The sequence below is a fragment of the Balaenoptera borealis genome, assembly GCF_965194805.1.
Source record: "Balaenoptera borealis genome assembly, chromosome: 17".
Classification (NCBI taxonomy): Eukaryota; Metazoa; Chordata; class Mammalia; order Artiodactyla; family Balaenopteridae; genus Balaenoptera; species Balaenoptera borealis.
This window is the reverse complement of record NC_138876.1, coordinates 4,826,868-4,844,390: the sequence shown is the minus strand read 5'-3', so window position 1 is coordinate 4,844,390 and position 17,523 is coordinate 4,826,868. Positions and strand designations below refer to the sequence as shown.

Genomic DNA, 17,523 nt, shown 5'->3' with positions numbered 1-17,523 from the left:
CATGTAAAGTATTTAGCACAGCTTCTTACCAGAAGCTTCTCAATAGACTTATTAGCAGCAGGAAGGCAGGTGAAGTGACTGTTGTGCTCAACTCTATATATATAGCAACTTGTAGAATAAATGATTTTTGAAAAGGAGACGGTGTTACAGTTATTACTACAGAAATCATAAAAGAGTGACATCTCAATGATCATTTTACAGAAATTAAGTCATCAGTATAGGTCTTCATATTCATCAACATTTTCACATTCATTCATTCAATAAACTTTCTTTGAACACTTCCCTACTGTGTGAAAGGCACTGGCTGGCATTGGTAAAAACAGAAAGAGGAACAATAAAACACACCCTTGCTACTAACCAGTTCTAAATCATTTTCAAACACTTTTTAATCAGTGCAACCCATGGCAAGAAATGGTCTTCATTTTACACGGCCACGGAGTACAATCACGCACACCCCCAGAAACACACACGTTGAAACGGAAGTTTCAGAAACACTTCTTACTACTACTACCTATCTTACTTTACCCTATCCTATCCTTTCCTCTGTCATTTAAAAAAGGCCGTTGTAAATCCACTAAGATGATCTCACCGTTCACTAAGTGACTGTGACCTATCATTTGAGAAACACGCTCTAGTGTGTGCTGGAACAAGAAGGGTCTTGACAGCGAAGTTTCTCTTGTCCATCCTGATGTGGGGGGATGGTCCTGTCCCCTATGCAAACAGCATGAGCTCCCTGCGGCTGCACCGTCCCCTCCAGTCTGACCACCAGATGAGCACACCCGTGTCCATGCACAGTCGCCAGCACTGCAAAGCATCTCTTCACTCTCTCCATCTACGGTTTAGTTCCGTTCACAGCCCTTAGGACCTGTCCTCCAGTAATTTTCTCAGTCTGAAATAAAATTTCCCTCTTGATTCTATAGTTCTTATTTTAATGACCTAATTAAACGTTTACCTCTTTCTAAATAGCATCATTGCTATTCTAGTGTATGCTTTCTACTGTAGGTTAATATCTACTATTAACTGAATGGTAACACATTTCTCTAATCTCTGAAGTTGCACTAGGGGGCAAATGTTATAATCTCCTAGGTATCTGCAGGGCTCAATCCCTCCCCCTGCCTTAGAGCTCCATTCAGGTGTCTCCTTAGGAAGCCTGTCTCCGACAGCTCTACGAAATAGCACGCTTTGTGCCTGTCACGCTGATATATTTCTCCATAGCACTTATTACGTTTGCCATATCATATTTATTTATGTATATATTCATATATGTATATTTATGTATGTATTCACTTGTGTATATTTATTTATGCATATGCTTTCCATTACTAAAATACGAGCTCCATGACACAGGGAGTACGTCTGTTTTGTTCACTGCTGGGTATCCGATATCCCAAATAGTATCTGGCACACAATCAACACTATAGATAGATACTTGTTGAATAAAGGAATCTCCCTTTTACATCTAAGCACAAGCTAAGCAGTAACTAGTTTGATGTCACAAGTAGTATAAGTTACAGGATCAAGATTTCAAAACAGGTATATGAGATTTGAAATCCAAGGTCTCACCACCATAGTCACATGCCAGGTTTTTAAGGCGTTCGTTATAATTACCATAGCACAAAGTCTGAATTCTTCATCCTGGTCCTCCCTGGTCCTACCTCCCTGTCTCCTACTTGCTCACTCCAGTCTAGCTACACTTGCTTCTTGATGCTTCCAAACACTTTGTGTTCCCATACAAGGACCTTTGCACCAACTATTCCCTCTGACTAAAGAGTCTTCTCCCATATCAGGGTATGGCTTGCTAAAACCCCAGTCTCTGCCCAAATGCCACATCCTCAGAAAGACTTCCTTTTATCTCTTTGGCTAAAACATTCCTTCTCCCACACCCAGTGTTGTGTTGGAGCCAGTTCATACTGGCTTGCAAGAGCCAGCTGTATACATCTCTTCCTGAATCCACATTCAGTGATAACATAGCCCTAGCTTGAAACTGACCATGGTGGGAGCATCGACACATGGAAATTGGCAAACACTACAGACTGGAGTTTGTTTGTTTGTTTTTGCTTTCCCGAGAGCTAGTTGTGAAACATTTATGAGGACACTGGCCACACCTCTTCTCATAATTTTCTATGTCCTCACCTTGATGTGTTTTTCTTTACTGATCACTCTCTGAAGTGATATCATGTACTTCTTGCCTGTCTCTCCACTAGAATGAGTGACCCATGGGGAGAACATCTTTATCCTGTTCCCTGCTGCATCCCCAGTGTCTATGTGAACAGCAAACATTTGTGTAAGTCATCAGGCATCACCTAACTCTTTCCGATCAGAGTCTGCAGCTGCCCCAGGTCGGGTCCTGCGCGTGATGCTCTCATGTGATCCTCACAACCATTATCCCACCCATTTTAAGGAAACGAAGACTAGGTGAGCTTCAGGGAAAAAACAAACAAACAGAAAATTAACTCTCTCAAGGATCTGCTGCGAGTAGAGGAGGAGGATTTTGAACCCAGGTCTCCCGAATACCATATCATCCGTACTTTGTACAAGTGGTTGTCATTCCAACAAAACTCTTCCAGGACACTAGTTGCCTATGCGTCTGTCACCTCTTTGTGTGTTCACACTCCTTGGGAATGCAGCCAGGGCCTGGCAGTCTGAGGTCTACCTATTGTTGTGGTGATCTGGAATTAGATTTCCTGCAGTAGTCTTGAATTGCAGTGCTTTGCTCCGTGGTCCTCAAAGTGATGCTTGTAGTTGCCAAATTAACTCTCCCAATTTTCATTTTTAAAAATACAGTTGGTTCTAGCAGGGGGCTGGACTGAATGAATGAATGCATGAGTGAGTGACTCTAGATATTTCTAGAAAAGCCATTTTAACATGAGATATGTTTTCCTTGGTGCCCCTCTCAATTTCAGAATCCATGAGGCAAACTTAAACATTGCTGTAACTTTGCAAATAGAATTAAGTGTGGGGAGAAAATAAGGTTATAAAGATGAGGGTGAAAAGATCTTCGGGTCTGTCCTAAGTGATGGATGGATTTCAAGTGTTTCTCCTGCTGGATTTACTATAGCATCTCAAACATTATTCCATCCACATTTATTTTGGAGGCAAACGTACTATTCAGAAACCAAAAGAAATGCTTGGACTTGTGTAGCCAAGGCCAGACATCTTGGAGGAAGCACTGATGGTGCCCACAAGAGAAATCTACAATGAGAGACAATGACCTCACCTTTTGTCAACCCTTCGACTTTTCTGAATGTTTTTAAAATTTTTCCAGAGGAAGTCAAACTTAGATATTCAGCTGTCCTCCTAATTAGGTAGTTCAGCCTTAATTCTTATGCTAAATGCATTTCATAGCTGCTGCAAAGTCTCAGGTGAATTTTTTTTTTTTCTGACATAGCTTGTGCCCACACCACCTGCTTCTAATTCATTTTGCAAAGAGGACTCAGCACAGATGTCTTCAGGGACCTAGGAAGCCTTGATTCTGGCTACAGAACCATAAGGATACTCAACAACAACAAAAAACTTCGGCTATTGATCTTCTCTGCCACCTGCCAGCTCCTGCCTCTGCAATTTGTCTGACTCTTTTGCCTTCAGAGAAAATGCACCTGAATGTGCAGAGGTGGGCAGACTTCTCTCCTTCAGGATTGGAGATGAAGGGAAGAAATAACTTTGAACAAGAATGTCCTTGGCGCTTAGGGTTCACGATGTGGGCATGCAACTGGTTACTTACAGATTTTCCTGAAAGGTCAGCACTGCAAGTTTTTGGTGCTCCATATAAAAGAAGGCCTCGGAAAACCTTCGAACCTGAGGAATAAAATAGTATAAACAATGTAACTCATTGGGTGGGTTTGGCCTTCACTTTTTTTTTTTTTTTAAACTATTTATTTATTTATTTTCGGCCGCACCATGCAGCATGAGGGATCTTAGTTCCCGACCAGGGATCGAACCCGTGCCGCCTACAGTGGAAGCGCAGAATCTTAACCACTGGACCACCAGGGAAGTCCCTAGCCTTGACTTTTTAAAAAGAAATTAAGGCTCAACGAGGGAAGTAACACATATTAATATCAGGGAGAGCTTAGCCCACAGCCCAGAGGTTCTGAAACACTAGTATTTCTACCCACCCCCAGCTGCCCTCTCTATTTCTGGTTCTTAGCACAAACCTGATTTATGGACACAGTTGAATGCATGTTTATGAATCTGCTTTTGGCTTGCGTTCTGTCGTTTTTACATTTAGGTCTTATTTCTTCCACTAGAATATGAGACCCTTGAAAACAGAGGCCATAAATAAATGCAGATGAAATAGAATGTGCAAAGCCAGTCATGCAAGTGTGTCCGCTAAGCACTTTGTAGACTTAGCTATTTGGTCCTCTTGCTGGAAATGAGAAGACCAACGTGTTTTATTATGCATTAGTACCCACCACTGTGCACTCAAGCTGGTGGCAAAAAAATGAGCTAGGAACAATGGAGTAGATGTGAAGACACTTCTTTGAAACACTAACAAAGCACGTCGTCATATCCCTGACATTGGCTTGCTATCACTTGGTAGCCAAGGCAGGTATTTTTTGAATAGCAGAGCAAAGATTTGAAAGCCGAAGGAAGTTCATAAAGTTTCACTGCAAGTTCATGGAGGAGCAGGCCTAGCACTTGGGTCTACAGAAGTCAATCCCGACTTTTATTCTCTGCCCAATGAGCCAACTGCTGTAAAGCTTGCTTGAGAGATCACTGGTGCGTGATTACAGAATTTATACCATTTAACCCCTTACCCGCAAGGTGTGATGCTCCTGGGTGAGATAAGCGGTCACTTGGGAGTGTAATGTCACCGTGTCCAGGAACTGGGTCCACAGAGCCATCAGGTGGGAGGCCAGCTGGGCAAGATCCTTACTTATCTGCTCAGCTATCTTCTCTGGATTATTCAACATCTGGGGAGGTAAAAGGGTGGCAGTAAAGGACCTCTGCTCCACGAAGCTACTGCCATCTTCCTCCTGAAGTCTTTACTGGCTTCTCTGCTTTTAACGAATCCCTCTCCTTTCTCTGGACTCTCCTCTGCATCCTATTATGTTCTGAACTCAGTACTCGACAATCATGGAGCTTCCACTTATTAATATCTACTAGTTGGCAGGTAGAACACTAGGTGTTTTTATATGCCCTTTCCTATTTAATCCCCACAATGAACCTTTGGTAGAGTTATTGTAGCCATCATTTTATACAAAAATAAAATGAGAGAGGATTAAATAGCACACCCAAGGTCACACAAAGCTGAGATTCAACTGGAAGACCATCTCACCACAAAGCCATGGCACTACGCTGCCTTTACAGAGTAGGCATCGTAAAACATCTCCCGAGAAACAATAAAGTCCTTATAACCTCACGGCATCTAACTTGCTAGGTGATTTCCACATGGCTGTGCTCAATAGACCCGCCACCATCTTCCCCCCATCACTCCAAATTTCTTAAGGAGGATCCCACGCTGTCTTAACAAAAGCTTGAAGGACCCAGTCTACAGAGGTCCGGAGCCCTTGGGGGAACTTTTGGCTAGCTTCAGTTTAGAACTACGAGAGTCGTCTGCCTCTCTCGTAGGGGGTAACTTTCATTGTGGAGAGGTGAGAAGAGAGATCACATCTCTGAGGACAGCCAGAGAATCAGTGGTCCAAGCCTAACACTGAATTCTACGCTTCATCACTTACCCACCAAGAATTTAATGTGCATCTCCCATATCCCAGGCACATGTTTAGAATACATGGGGGCACAAAGATGAATTAGAGAGCATCTCTTGGGACTTCCTTGGCGGTCCAGTGGTTAAGACTCTGCACTCCCAATGCAGGGGGCCCGGGTTCGATCCCTGGTCGGGGAACTAAGATCCTGCATGCCGCGAGGCGCAGCAAATAAATAAAGTGAAGTTCAGTAAAGGTGTTTTGACAAAAAGAGTGTCTCTGCCTGCAGAGAGCCTCATTCACCAGAGGAGATAGGAAGGTGGGTTAACCATGAGGAGTTAAATTTAGTATAATCTGTAAAAATATCAAATACTATGTTGTATACCTGAAACTAATATATTGTAAATCAACTGTATTTCAATAAAAATAGGTTTATACCATCCCTATCCTTAATATGCTTAAAAAGTCAACTTAAGAACACTGAAAAAAATAGAGAGTGGTGGGCATGTGTCTGTCTTGGAAGACGCAGCAGGACACATAACCACTGCTGCTTCAAACCCATCTCTGAGCTCCTTCTTTGCCATGTGCTTCAGTTTCTTCATCTGCAAAATGAGTGTGCAAAGCAAATAACCCTTTATTGGGTGTAACAATGTATGAGGAGACTAAGTTCAAAGCCTCACTTGAAACGTTGAAAGTTCCCTTCACTCTTCTTGGACTAAAGGCTGATGCTAGTATAAGGCATCCTGGGTGGAGCGAAGCATCTGAGAGTAAGAAAAACAGAGAAGAAGGAATCTGACACTCTGTAGGGCTCTTTAATTGTTGGGTATTGCAGCTTTGTAATTAATGACTAGCTTCCGGGTACAAGGCATCATTCACCTGTAGTGTCTCTAAGCTGCTTCTTCCAAGAGGAAAGATCAGTCTTTGGTGACAACACAAGCTACAAAACTCCAAAACAAGAGAATGGCCCTAACTGTCTTCTGATGGAAGCACTGTTTCCATCACTGGCTCTGTTGGGAGACAGGGACCAAACAGGGAACATCCACTCTTGGTTCAGTCCCATAATCCATGGCCCAAAGTGTTAAGAGGCAGAAAAGGAAGGATTGGGTTGGGGAGAGTAGGGGATGTGATTGGCCACTGGAAAACCTCTAGGCTGGAGAGTAAGGCTGTTAGATGGTCTATTAGTGGCTTATCTTTAAATTCTCCAACATGTTACCCTCACTAATGGACACCAATCTCCTGCATCAGCACCGGACACCTTTCTGCCCCTGACAACGTTCCCGGCCTTCCCTCTGGCTACCTTCCCTCTGACCCAGTGCTGCCCATGGCTCCAGCCACACCAACCTGAACACACAGTTCTTTCCAAGCACCAGGGCCTTGATCGGGCTGCACGTTCTCCTTGGAATGCCTACTCCCTCTTCCAATCTCCTTTCTCCCTCTCTTCACCACTCTGGACTTGTCTGTTCTCCACCAGGTAACTGTTTCAGAAGCCAGTGCAGTCCCCCTTGTTCCTGATGATTCTCTCAAAACTTCTACCGTGTTCCACGTGTAAGCCTAGCCTCCCTCTCCTTGCAGTCTACTTGACCTTGCACAGACTACTCTCATGGCACCACTCGCCATATGTTGCTTTGGTGCCCTCCTTTGCCTGCACCCCGAGCTTTAGCCTTCTCAATATTCTCGGTACCTACACCGTGGCTGATGGATGATGGAAACTCGGTAACTCTTTATTGAGTCAGCTGGTGACTTTGCATCAGTGAGAGGCACCCGTGCCTTAGGAACTGGACTTCCCCTACTGGCCTTCTCGCCCTGACACCCACGGCTCTGCCTTAGGAACTGGACTTCCTCTACTGGCCTTCTCGCCCTGACACCCACGCCTCTGCCCACCATCCACTCCAGCAATACTGGCAAACACAGCATGAATTCTGAGCTCAGCCCCCAGAGAGGAAAGGAAAAGCCATTCATTAAATGTGTCTTTGGGAGCATTATTTTCTTCCCCGAGCTGATTACAGCAATGGTTCCAGGTAAGATTAAGGAAGCTCCTAATTAAGCCACAAGAGGACCTTCCTGCTCTCACAGAGGCCTGGACCTGTTCAGTTACAGACGATGGGTGTGGAAGGGTCTCTCTGGCAAGAAAAAGAGAAGCCCTTCACGCTGACAAGGAGGCGGTCTGGACCCAGTGCCATTTCAGGTGAAGCTCCTGAAAAATATACAGCCACCTCTGCCGTGCTTTTCACGTGGGTCTAGCCACACTCCTTTGCTCATTTACTCACCACCTCCGCCCCTTGCTCTGCTTACTGAAGTCTGAGCTTGGAGTATGCCGAGCTCTGGGAAGCCAAAGATAAATATGTCCAGTCCTGGAAGGGGCACATGGTCCAGTTACAGCTATTTATTTTGATAGTTAGACCTACAAAGTACTATGAAAGAGATAGGTCCTGAGCGCTGTGAAAGGGTCATGGAAGGCTTCCTGGAGGAGGTGATGCCTGCATTGCGTCTTCAAGGTAAGCAGGTGTCAGGTGGAGAAAAGCCTGCTTTATACGCCCTGAGCTGGCCGCGTTCTCTCACCATGGGCTGCACACTGAATCACTGGGAGACCATAAAGCGTTTGGGCCCATCTCTGAGGGTAGGACCCAGACACCAGGATTTTTCCATTGCTGTCTGGTAGACACTCAGCATGATTTGAACCTGTTTGCTGTACCAAAGCACGAGGCTGAGTTTCATTAGAACCTTTCCACCCGTTACGGAGAACACAAGCCATCCCTTTTCTAATCAGGCTGCACAGCGGAAATCCTGATCGTGGGCTCCAATCACCTTTCCAGCCCAGACCCCCACAACTGGCTTCAAAGGCTCCCTCTGCAGCAGTGCTGGGCCCCGAGCGCCCATGGTGCTTCCGTCAGGTCGAGTCTCGCCCTGGCTTTGCGTGGTTGTTCCCTCCCCGCCTCGCTCCTAACGTCATCTAGAGCCTCCGGTGCTCACATAGGCCCCTCGTCTTACGCTTCCTGGTCCAGCACTGATGCTACTGACAGCTCCCGCCTCATGCGTGAACTAATCTGTTTCACCCTAGGCTGTTAGTCCTGGGGAGCTCTCTGCCATCTTTGTCTTTGTTGTATTCCCAACAAATAGTAGAGTAGCTGGCACATCGTAGGTGCTTAAGAAATGTGTACAAGATTCACACAGAGAAAAGGTGCAGATGAACTACTCCATGACTGTAGAGCTCTATGTTTTCAAATTGTCTTAAATCACCTGAAACAGTTTCCACTGCCCAATCCATCCTTGAGATGGATGCTTTTGTGACCATGCGCTTGGTTGACCACTAGGTGGCGATGTCCTGCCTCGAAACGTTCTGTGGGCTGTGAATGTGTCTTTTGCGGGGGGTGGGGGGCGCGGGCAGGGAGGAAGCTTTGTTTCTCTCACTCCCAGCACCAGGCCAGCCCTTTAGCAAACCACAGACCGGGCTGTGCTCCTCCCCGACTCCCCCTTTCCCTCCGTGTCACCCAGCTGCATCCCTGCAAGCAGTCAGCTAATTTGGTTGCTCTGTACCAAATAAAGCCTGAGGCAACACTGTCACTCAAAACCAGGGGCCTTTTTCCTGCAGTTTGGGGGCCCGGTACCAAAGGAAGCAGGCAACCCGCTGGGTTTTCATGAAATATATCTAAGAACTCATTGGCAGCCTGAGCTGTGGCCTGAACCACTGCAGGGACCAGATGCATCAATATTGCAGTGGCTCGCGGATGGCCTTGGGTTCTGCCCCACGCCCACCCCTTAGTGGTTCAGGGACCACGATGCTCCTCTGTGTCCACTTGTGGCAAAACGCGTGGGGACATATCCATGTCTCCCCCTGCACTCGCAGGCTGCGGTGGGGGAACCCCTGGTGCATTTGTACGTTTCAGGGGTACAGCATAATGATACATGTACATACTGCGACATGACGGCCACAGTAAGGTTACTTAATACACCTATCACCTCACATAGTTACAATTTTCTTTTTCTTGTGATGAGAACTTTTAGGATCTACTCTCTTGGTAAATTTAAAATATATAACACAGTATTGTTAACTATCAATCACTACAGTATTGTTACTAATCACCATGCTGTATCCCCAGAACTTACTTATAACTGGAGGCTTATACCTTTTGACCACCTTCACCCATTTCCCTCACCTCCCCCCACCCCCCCGGCAACCACCAATATGGTCTCTGTTTCTATGAGCTTTTTTTTTTTTTTTAGATTCCACATATAAGTGAGATAATACAGTATTTGTCTTTCTCTGAATGACTTATTTCACTTAGCATCATGCCCTCAAGGTTCATCCATGTTGTCACAAATGGCAAGAGTCCCTTCTTTTTGATGGCTGTATACTATTCCACTGCGTACAGACACACTGCATTTTCTTTACACATTTGGGTGGACACTCAGGTTTTTCCCATGTCTTGGCTATTGTATATAATGCTACAATGGACATGGGGGTGCAGATACCTCTTCGAGATAGTGATTTCATTTCCTTCAAATAAATACCCAGAACTGGGATTGCTAGAGCGTATGGTAGTTCTATTTTTAATTTTTTGAGGAGCCTCCCTACTGTTCTCCACAGTGGCTGCACAGATCTTCATTCCCACCAACAGTGCACGAGGGTTCCCTTTTCTCCACACCCTCTCCAGCACTTACCCCTTGTCTTTTTGATGAGAGCTATTCTAACAGGTGTGAGATGCTATCTCATTGTGGTTTTGATTCATCTGGGGAACTTTTAATGAAAATGCAAATCCCTGAGCTCTACTCCCATCTACTCTGTTTCAACCAGTTTAGATGGGATCCAGGCCAGGGTGTGTCTGAAGTCCAAATGTGTTTCTACTGAGAGGCCAGGGAGGAGAAACACTGGTTTAAAAGATAGAAACGTCAGTTTGCAAGGAGACAGTCTCAGGAGTCCTGCTCTGAGCATCGATTAGCTGTGTCACCGACCCTGAGCTACACACTCCTTTCCATCTCATCTGGCTCTCGTTACATGAGGATAGCAGTGCTTGCCCAGACCATCCAACGCGATGGGATGTGAAAGCGTTCCAGAGATTGTAAGTAACAGAACAGCATGCATTGGCCAAGTACTCATTAAGCACATACTCTTAATACGTGATTGATGAACTTTTGGCAAATGCAAAGCACTGTTTTCAAAATCATCATCTTCATGGAAGCTGGCCTCCTGCCATGTGTGGGCCATCTGAGCACAGGTGCATTGTTTCTGTCACCCTCCGTGAGAAGCACGTAGCCCGTAGTCAATAAACGTTTGTTAGATGCGTGGGTAATAGACAAATAAAAAGTGTGAATGTCAGGGAAACCAAGACCTGTTAACCTGTTTGGTGTTTTTCAAAATATCTAGCACGTGGCCAGGCACACAACAGGTGTCTAAGAGACACAATGATTTAGGGCAGTGGATGGAACAGTATTTCTTCAGTTTAAGATCTAACGTGAGGTAACCGGTCGTGTCTTTTCATCTCTGATTTCTACACCAAGCAAGCAACTACGTTTGTCCCACATAACTACTGCCATTCAGAACTAAGGAGTCAGTTTCCTAATTACCTGTAGCTCTGAGCACAGCTGAGAGAGTGTTTCTTCAACAGCAAGTGACTCTAGGAAAGAAAAAAAAACCCCACACAATTAAATGGACACACACTGAATTGCAGAATTTGTTAACGGAATGAACGGAGCACAGATTTCAAGTCGGCACTGAAGTCACAGAAAGAAATACAGCTTCTGTGGACTTTCCTTATCTATTCTGTCTAAAGGGTCCTGTTTATAAAGAAGGTGATTTGGAGCCACGTGGCTTCACACTAGATAAAGGTCAACATTGTTCCATGGATGCACTTCTGAGAAACAGAAGAGCCCCATGTTCACTTGGTGTGGTCCAAAGCGATTCCACATTCTGTTGTGCTTTTGCGGGTACGTACGCACATGCAGGCACACACACGTACACACACGTCTGTGTGACGCATCTAGGACCTGGATCTGCATCTCCTTCGTACAGGTGGATGTTCGGAAGTCCAGGGAAGGGGGGTAGCAGAGCTAAGACTACTGCTCAGCGCCACCAACTCATCACAGCCTTCCACACTGGCCACAGAGAAGCCCGCAACCCCGCCGTCTTACAGCTCGAACTGGGTGGACTCTGGCCACTTGTGGTTTCACGGTCGCAGCTTTGCCTGTGTTTGAACTTTCCCCTAGTTCCATGAGGCTGTGGTCAGACCTTGCACGTGGCCGACGCGTGGGTTTTAATTAAAGCATCGTTGCCAAGGTGAGTGCAAGCAAACCTTCAGTTCCTTGCGGTCCTCACGGATGAGCACATGCTGCCCGCCCAGCAGCTGTCCTCAGCTCTGTGAGCCCCACGAGGCATAGTGCACTTTTATCACTGATCGTGGCTGTGCGCTTGGGGTCTGGCACAATGCCTGGTACACAGTAAACATTCAATAAAAATAGGGTGAGTGAGTGAATGAACAAATAAATTCAGTTCCTTTGGGTTAAAAAAAAAAAAAAGTCAGATGTGAGGGCGATCTGGCTGCGACATCTGTCACCCCATTGATCGCCAGGGTTGATTCGGCTGATCTGGCTGGCTAGGCGGGTGTCCCCTTCCTCCCTCACCGCTCCATGTGCGTCCCTCCCGAAGCTGCGCGCTCGGTCGAAGAGGACGACCTTCCCCGATAGAGGAGGACCGTTCTTCGGTCAAGGGTATACGAGTAGCTGCGCTCCCCTGCTAGAACCTCCAAACAAGCTCTCAAGGTCCATTTGTAGGAGAACGTAGGGTAGTCAAGCTTCCAAGACTCCAGACACATCCAAATGAGGCGCTGCACGTGGCAGTCTGCCTTTCTTTAAAAAAAAAAAAAAAAAAGTCGAAGCAGGAAGCCAACTGCTAAGACACTGCCTTCATTCTCTGAGCTAAACTGGCTCTGAACGGTGTGGGTCTCCTTTGAGTGCATTTGACCTGAAAAATTTCAACTCCAAGATCACGTGCTTCAAAGGGGGCATTAGAGCTGGCAAAGCCAGACGGTAAGATGGCACCAGAAGTCAACGCAACAACGTTACCCTTACTCCTTCATCCTGAGCACCAAGCACTGTGTGTGAGGGATCTGGGGGGCTTCTGCCCTCAAAGACCCCCAGTCTAGCGGGGAAGAGAAACATGCAAATAAATGATTGTTGTGTGGTGTGTTCAGTGTAATAACGGATAATGCACAAGGCCATCAATACTGCCAGCGCATGATTATCTCCGCAGGGAAGGTCTCAGGGTGCAGGGAGGGAAGTTGAGGTTCCTTCGCAGCAGGATTGTTATTACCCTTGAATACCAGGCTAAGGATCTGGCTTCTGTTCTAGGAGCAAAGGGCCTCATTGGAAGACTTTGAGCAAAACCACAACCCACCACCTGCTGTAAATGAGTGTGACCTGATATAAAGACTCTGCCCCCGGCATCACTGAAGAATCTCTGTGCTCCTGTCTTGTCGTGCCACACATTGTGACCCTGAGCAGTCACTTCACCTCTCTGAGCTTCAGTTCCACCATCTGTCAATCAAGGGGGATGAGGCCCAATGATCGTGATGTCTGACGATGGACAAGAAGTAATTCAGCCCCAGAAAACCAAAACCAAATATGGTGACTACTGAGAGCTTGCTAATATCATCCAGATGAAATATGTATACATGTAGAAATACCGACATATATATATGTAGGATTGTTTTACACTCTTGTAAGTGGCAGTACAGTAACTACAGCCTAATTAAGGAAAAGGCTGTAAACAGGCATTTTCCCTTAGAAAGGAACTCCACATTATGTACCCATAGCACCAGGTGGGTAGTAGGTGTTTAATAAATGCTTCGTGGATGAATGAATGAGTAAATGAACGTGACTCGAGGTGCTTGCGTCCCTTCTCCCTGCATTGGCACGTCCAAGATTTTCTCCGGCTAGAATGATGTCGAATACAAAAAAAAAAAAAAAATCTGAAACGGTGCTTGCTACTGTGACATTTACAAAAGCACACTGACTTTTCTCGAGCCTCAGTCCAAAAGAGGAAGAAGTTCGGTCGGCTGCTGGGGTGAGTTTTCCCCTGTGCCCGGCCCCTTACCCAGCTCCATGCGTGGCAGCTCGGGGATGTCCCTCATGATGGTCAGGAAGTAGGCCCGGAGTCCTCGGTAAGCGTGTAAGAGCAGGAAGCACAGCTCCCGGTGCCACTTGTAAGCATGCTGCATGCAGTTCTCGGAGGGCACGTAGAAGCTCCCCTGCAGGGGAAAACAGAAACGCAAGCTGAGGGCTATCCCACGTGGCCAGGTCCTGAGCAAAACTGCAAAGCGGTTCGAGATGCCAACCAAAGAGGTGGAATCTCTTCCTTATCCTTCTGTATGCGGAAACCATTGAAACTGGCCAAGCCTCTATCTTACTGTGTTCAAATTAACATAATAATAGTGATAATAATATTAGATGATGGTGATGATGAGGACACAGACCTCACAGGTTTGGGGCAACTGAATGTCACTCACTTACAAGCCTCTTTCTCTTGCCACTGTAAGAAGAAACCATGGGACAGACTGAGGTGGGCTCCTTTTCACAGGGAGATAAGGCATTTAGAAAGACCGTTGTATTGATGGATGAATAGTACACCGTGCTGAGAAGGAGAAAAATGCTTTGCTGTAAAACAGGAAGTAGTTGTGAGTTGCAATTCTCAGTGTTGAAAGTGTAAGAGGCTGTGGATGTGCCCATGCGGTGTGAGAATGCTCTGTACATTCTACTGTGTTGGTAGCTGTAGGACGCATTAGAGCAGTAGAATTACACACATGTCATTTGTCTGATGAGGAAAAGATGCCTAAGTCTGCAGTTTACTTGGAGGCCCAGACATGATGAAAAAGGAGGACCAGGACAGTTCTGACTTTCTTGCAACCCCACTAGAGAAGGATGGCTTGGGGTGAATTTCAGGAAGGATTTGTTTTAAGAACGGAAGACGGAATCTCACCAGGATGGGTTTGGGCAGAATAAGGGAGGCACTGAGTAGTAAGCTGGAGAACTCCGTGGATGTAGGAATCTACTGCTCATGTGGGTGAGAGGAGAGCAAGCAAATGTCTCTTCATGAGCCGTCCAATGCTTCCTAGCCTGTCCTGCTGGGAGAAATGCCAGGTGGGGTGTTGGTGGAATCACATCCTCTTGGTTTCTGTGAGTTGGTTGACTTGCATAGTTGTCGATGTGGCAGCCTCTTGCTTCCTTTGTTTCCTTTTTTCTTTGCTGCCCTCTAAAGAGGGTTGAGTTGGTCCAGCGGGGGCAGGACAGGTCTGCTAAGGGTCAAGAGCCACCTGAACTTCATCTGTACTCCCAGTGATGCCATGAAGGCAGACAATGGTGGGTATAGTTATATTCGCTCTCATCACTACATCATGATAGTTGGGTCCTGGCATGCAAGGTGGTACAAATTAGGAAACCTGGATGGAAGTCTCAGGTCTGCCGTCACCTCACTCTGAGACGGTCTTAGATTAGTTCCCTGGGAGAAAGACTGCAAGACAGAGATTGGCCTGCAGGAAGGCCATGGCGTGTGCTCTCGGGAGCAACGGCCATGGGAGAGTAGGGTGGGGCAGAGGGAGGAGGTACGCTGCGCTGTCATGCAGGCACAGGGACCTCAGTCGATCCCAGGGGGAGCTCTGGACCTGCAGCTGTCTGGCCTTGAGACAGGGGCCAGGTCTTTGTACCCATGCACTGACTGTCACTGGGCATGGGTTACCTCGGGGAGGAGGTGTGACCTTGGTCGGCAGCTCTCCCAGACAGGGCAATTTCCAGAGAGGGACTTGGCCATGTGCAGTTGGCCACCATCACCCTTGGCAGAATGAGGAAGGAGTGATTCAGGCCTGAAGATGGAAACTGGGCACCACAGAACTCCCTGGAGAAAGTCTCAGCAGCACCCTTCACTCCCCGGTGCCTCAAATTAAACCTGGCTTTCCGTTATGAGGTCCCTTCTGATTTGAACGTAACAGAGACATTCAACAAGCTTTGTCATAAAGACTCTTCCATTTCATAAGCAGAAAATTCAGTCAGGACATCTGTGGTTGCCAGGCACTCAGGGTTACTTGTATATTCCCACTTCTCATCTTTCCTATTATATTAAGATCAGAAGTCAGTACAGTTGTCGGAAGACCAGCAATGCTTGTGCATAGCAGGGTGTGTGTGTTGGACTCCCCAGGTCTACAGAGCAAGAAGGAATCCACTATTCGTGAAACACCTAGATATTCCCATCATACTGTATCTCACTGGATGCTTAACAGTCACCTTATAAGGCAGATATTCTAATGTTGGTTTTCAAAATAGAATACAGATATGGGAAAAATCTCAATATTACCAAAGGAAACACAATATAAAGTTTCCTATTCCCCAGAGTCCAATCATTTTCTTGTACATCCTTCCACAATGCTTCTATATGCATACATACCTATGTGTATATATGTGCACTTATATACATATATGTCCTAAAAACACACAGAGACACACTCACGTTGAAAAATGCTCTGGATATTTCTTGGTTACTCATTTTTATCACTTAATGCCTTGAAGTTCTTTCTTCTCAGACCAAAGAAGTGATAGCGACTCCAATTCCCATTTCATAGATTGAAGACTGTGGCTCAAAGAATCTAGTGAGTTGTACAAGTCACTCTGCTTTGCCCGCAGCGGAAAGGATTCTCAAGTTCAGGTGCTCAATGAAGGCAGGCCTTTCTCATCTGCCATGTGTGCCTTTGAAAAGCATGGCTGGCCGAGGACAGCGGCTCAGCTAGGTCTGCTTACTTTGACATAGGCATTAATACAAGTCCTGCAGTGACTCCATTATCTGTGACTAAGCAGAAATGAAAGCAGGCAGAGGATTAACAAAGGCATCAGATCTCGCAGCTCTGAGGCCACAGCCTGTTTACCTCAAACAGCCCTGAACCCTCCAATTTCTGGTCCTGCTCCCTGCTCACAACTGCATTTTCTTATCACCAATGCCTCCTTTTGACAGTGCTCCAGGACCCACGGAAGAGGGCAAGGGATCTACAAAGTACGTTACTAAGTTTCACTTTTAAGACTAGACACCAATAGCACATGGATTTTTCGAGAGAGACATAAAGAAGATGTTGGAGAATCTTCATAAGGCTGATTTGATATGATTATTGAAATAATACGAAGTCAAAGTGTTAATCCAAAGAGAGATCCTAAAAAAATTTGGCTGGAGATTATCATAAACAAAACCAGTGCCATTTCCCATAAACACTCAACAGCACGACTTTAGGAAAGTGAATGATTTGCCACAGAAAATCCCATTAGCCGGCCCTCCAGGCCCACAGAGCCAGGATGGAGGAGCCAATGCCCTCTGCCCAATCTCCCCAGAACAAAGAAAGAACACTTCAGCATCCCTCCTTTTCAACAGTCTGGAAAGGAGACCCTAAATAATACGACAGGATTCATGCAGGGTAAGCAGAACATCAGGCTGTGTGCAAACTCACAACGGAAGGCTCCTGACCAGGGCCCCCCCCCCCGCCCCACGGCATCATCTGTACAACATCTGTAAAAAGGGAATGATAATAATCTGACCTTTTAGGGTTGCTGTGAAGGATTAAACAACAACACTCGGGTAAAACACAGACTTATGTGATGTCTCAGTGCAATGTCAGGGTGCACTAATCTTTTTCAATTAGGACCCACCCACTGATGGCCTCTGGAAATGTGTCTATGGACTATGCCCCTCAAACCTCAATGGTCATCCACATAGAAACCTGCAAATGGATTTTAACTCAGTGGAAGTCTTCTGGGAGCCGTGCAGGGATAAAGTTTGGTTAGAACACAGAATCTGGAGTCAAATAGGGTCTATTCCTTGCTTGTGGACTTATCAGCGTGACTCAGTTGGTCCTCAGCA

At 46.1% G+C, this 17,523-nt stretch overlaps 1 protein-coding gene across 1 annotated transcript; it reads right to left on the bottom strand.

The window, feature by feature from the left end:
* Window positions 1-10: 10 nt before the first annotated feature.
* Window positions 11-16,973, bottom strand: LOC309615264 (protein FAM135B-like). The gene is made up of 4 exons (XM_082364663.1): window positions 13,729-16,973; window positions 11,205-11,254; window positions 4,755-4,910; window positions 11-3,795 (listed from the first exon to the last, which is right to left on the bottom strand). The coding sequence occupies exons 1-4, from the start codon at window positions 13,850-13,852 to the stop codon at window positions 3,718-3,720; spliced, it is 408 nt and encodes a 135-aa protein (XP_082220789.1). The 5' UTR covers window positions 13,853-16,973; the 3' UTR covers window positions 11-3,717.
* Window positions 16,974-17,523: the final 550 nt, after the last annotated feature.

Bases quoted from the DNA above. Each gene is read 5' to 3' on its own strand.
- LOC309615264 (XM_082364663.1), bottom strand. From the start codon at position 13,852: ATGCAGCATGCTTACAAGTGGCACCGGGAGCTGTGCTTCCTGCTCTTA. The intron at 11,255-13,728 runs GTAAGGGGCCGG...TTTCTTTCCTAG, and splicing joins GCTGCCACGCATGGAGCTGG to AGTCACTTGCTGTTGAAGAA. The intron at 3,796-4,754 runs GTAAGGGGTTAA...TTTATTCCTCAG, and splicing joins AGGAGCATCACACCTTGCGG to GTTCGAAGGTTTTCCGAGGC.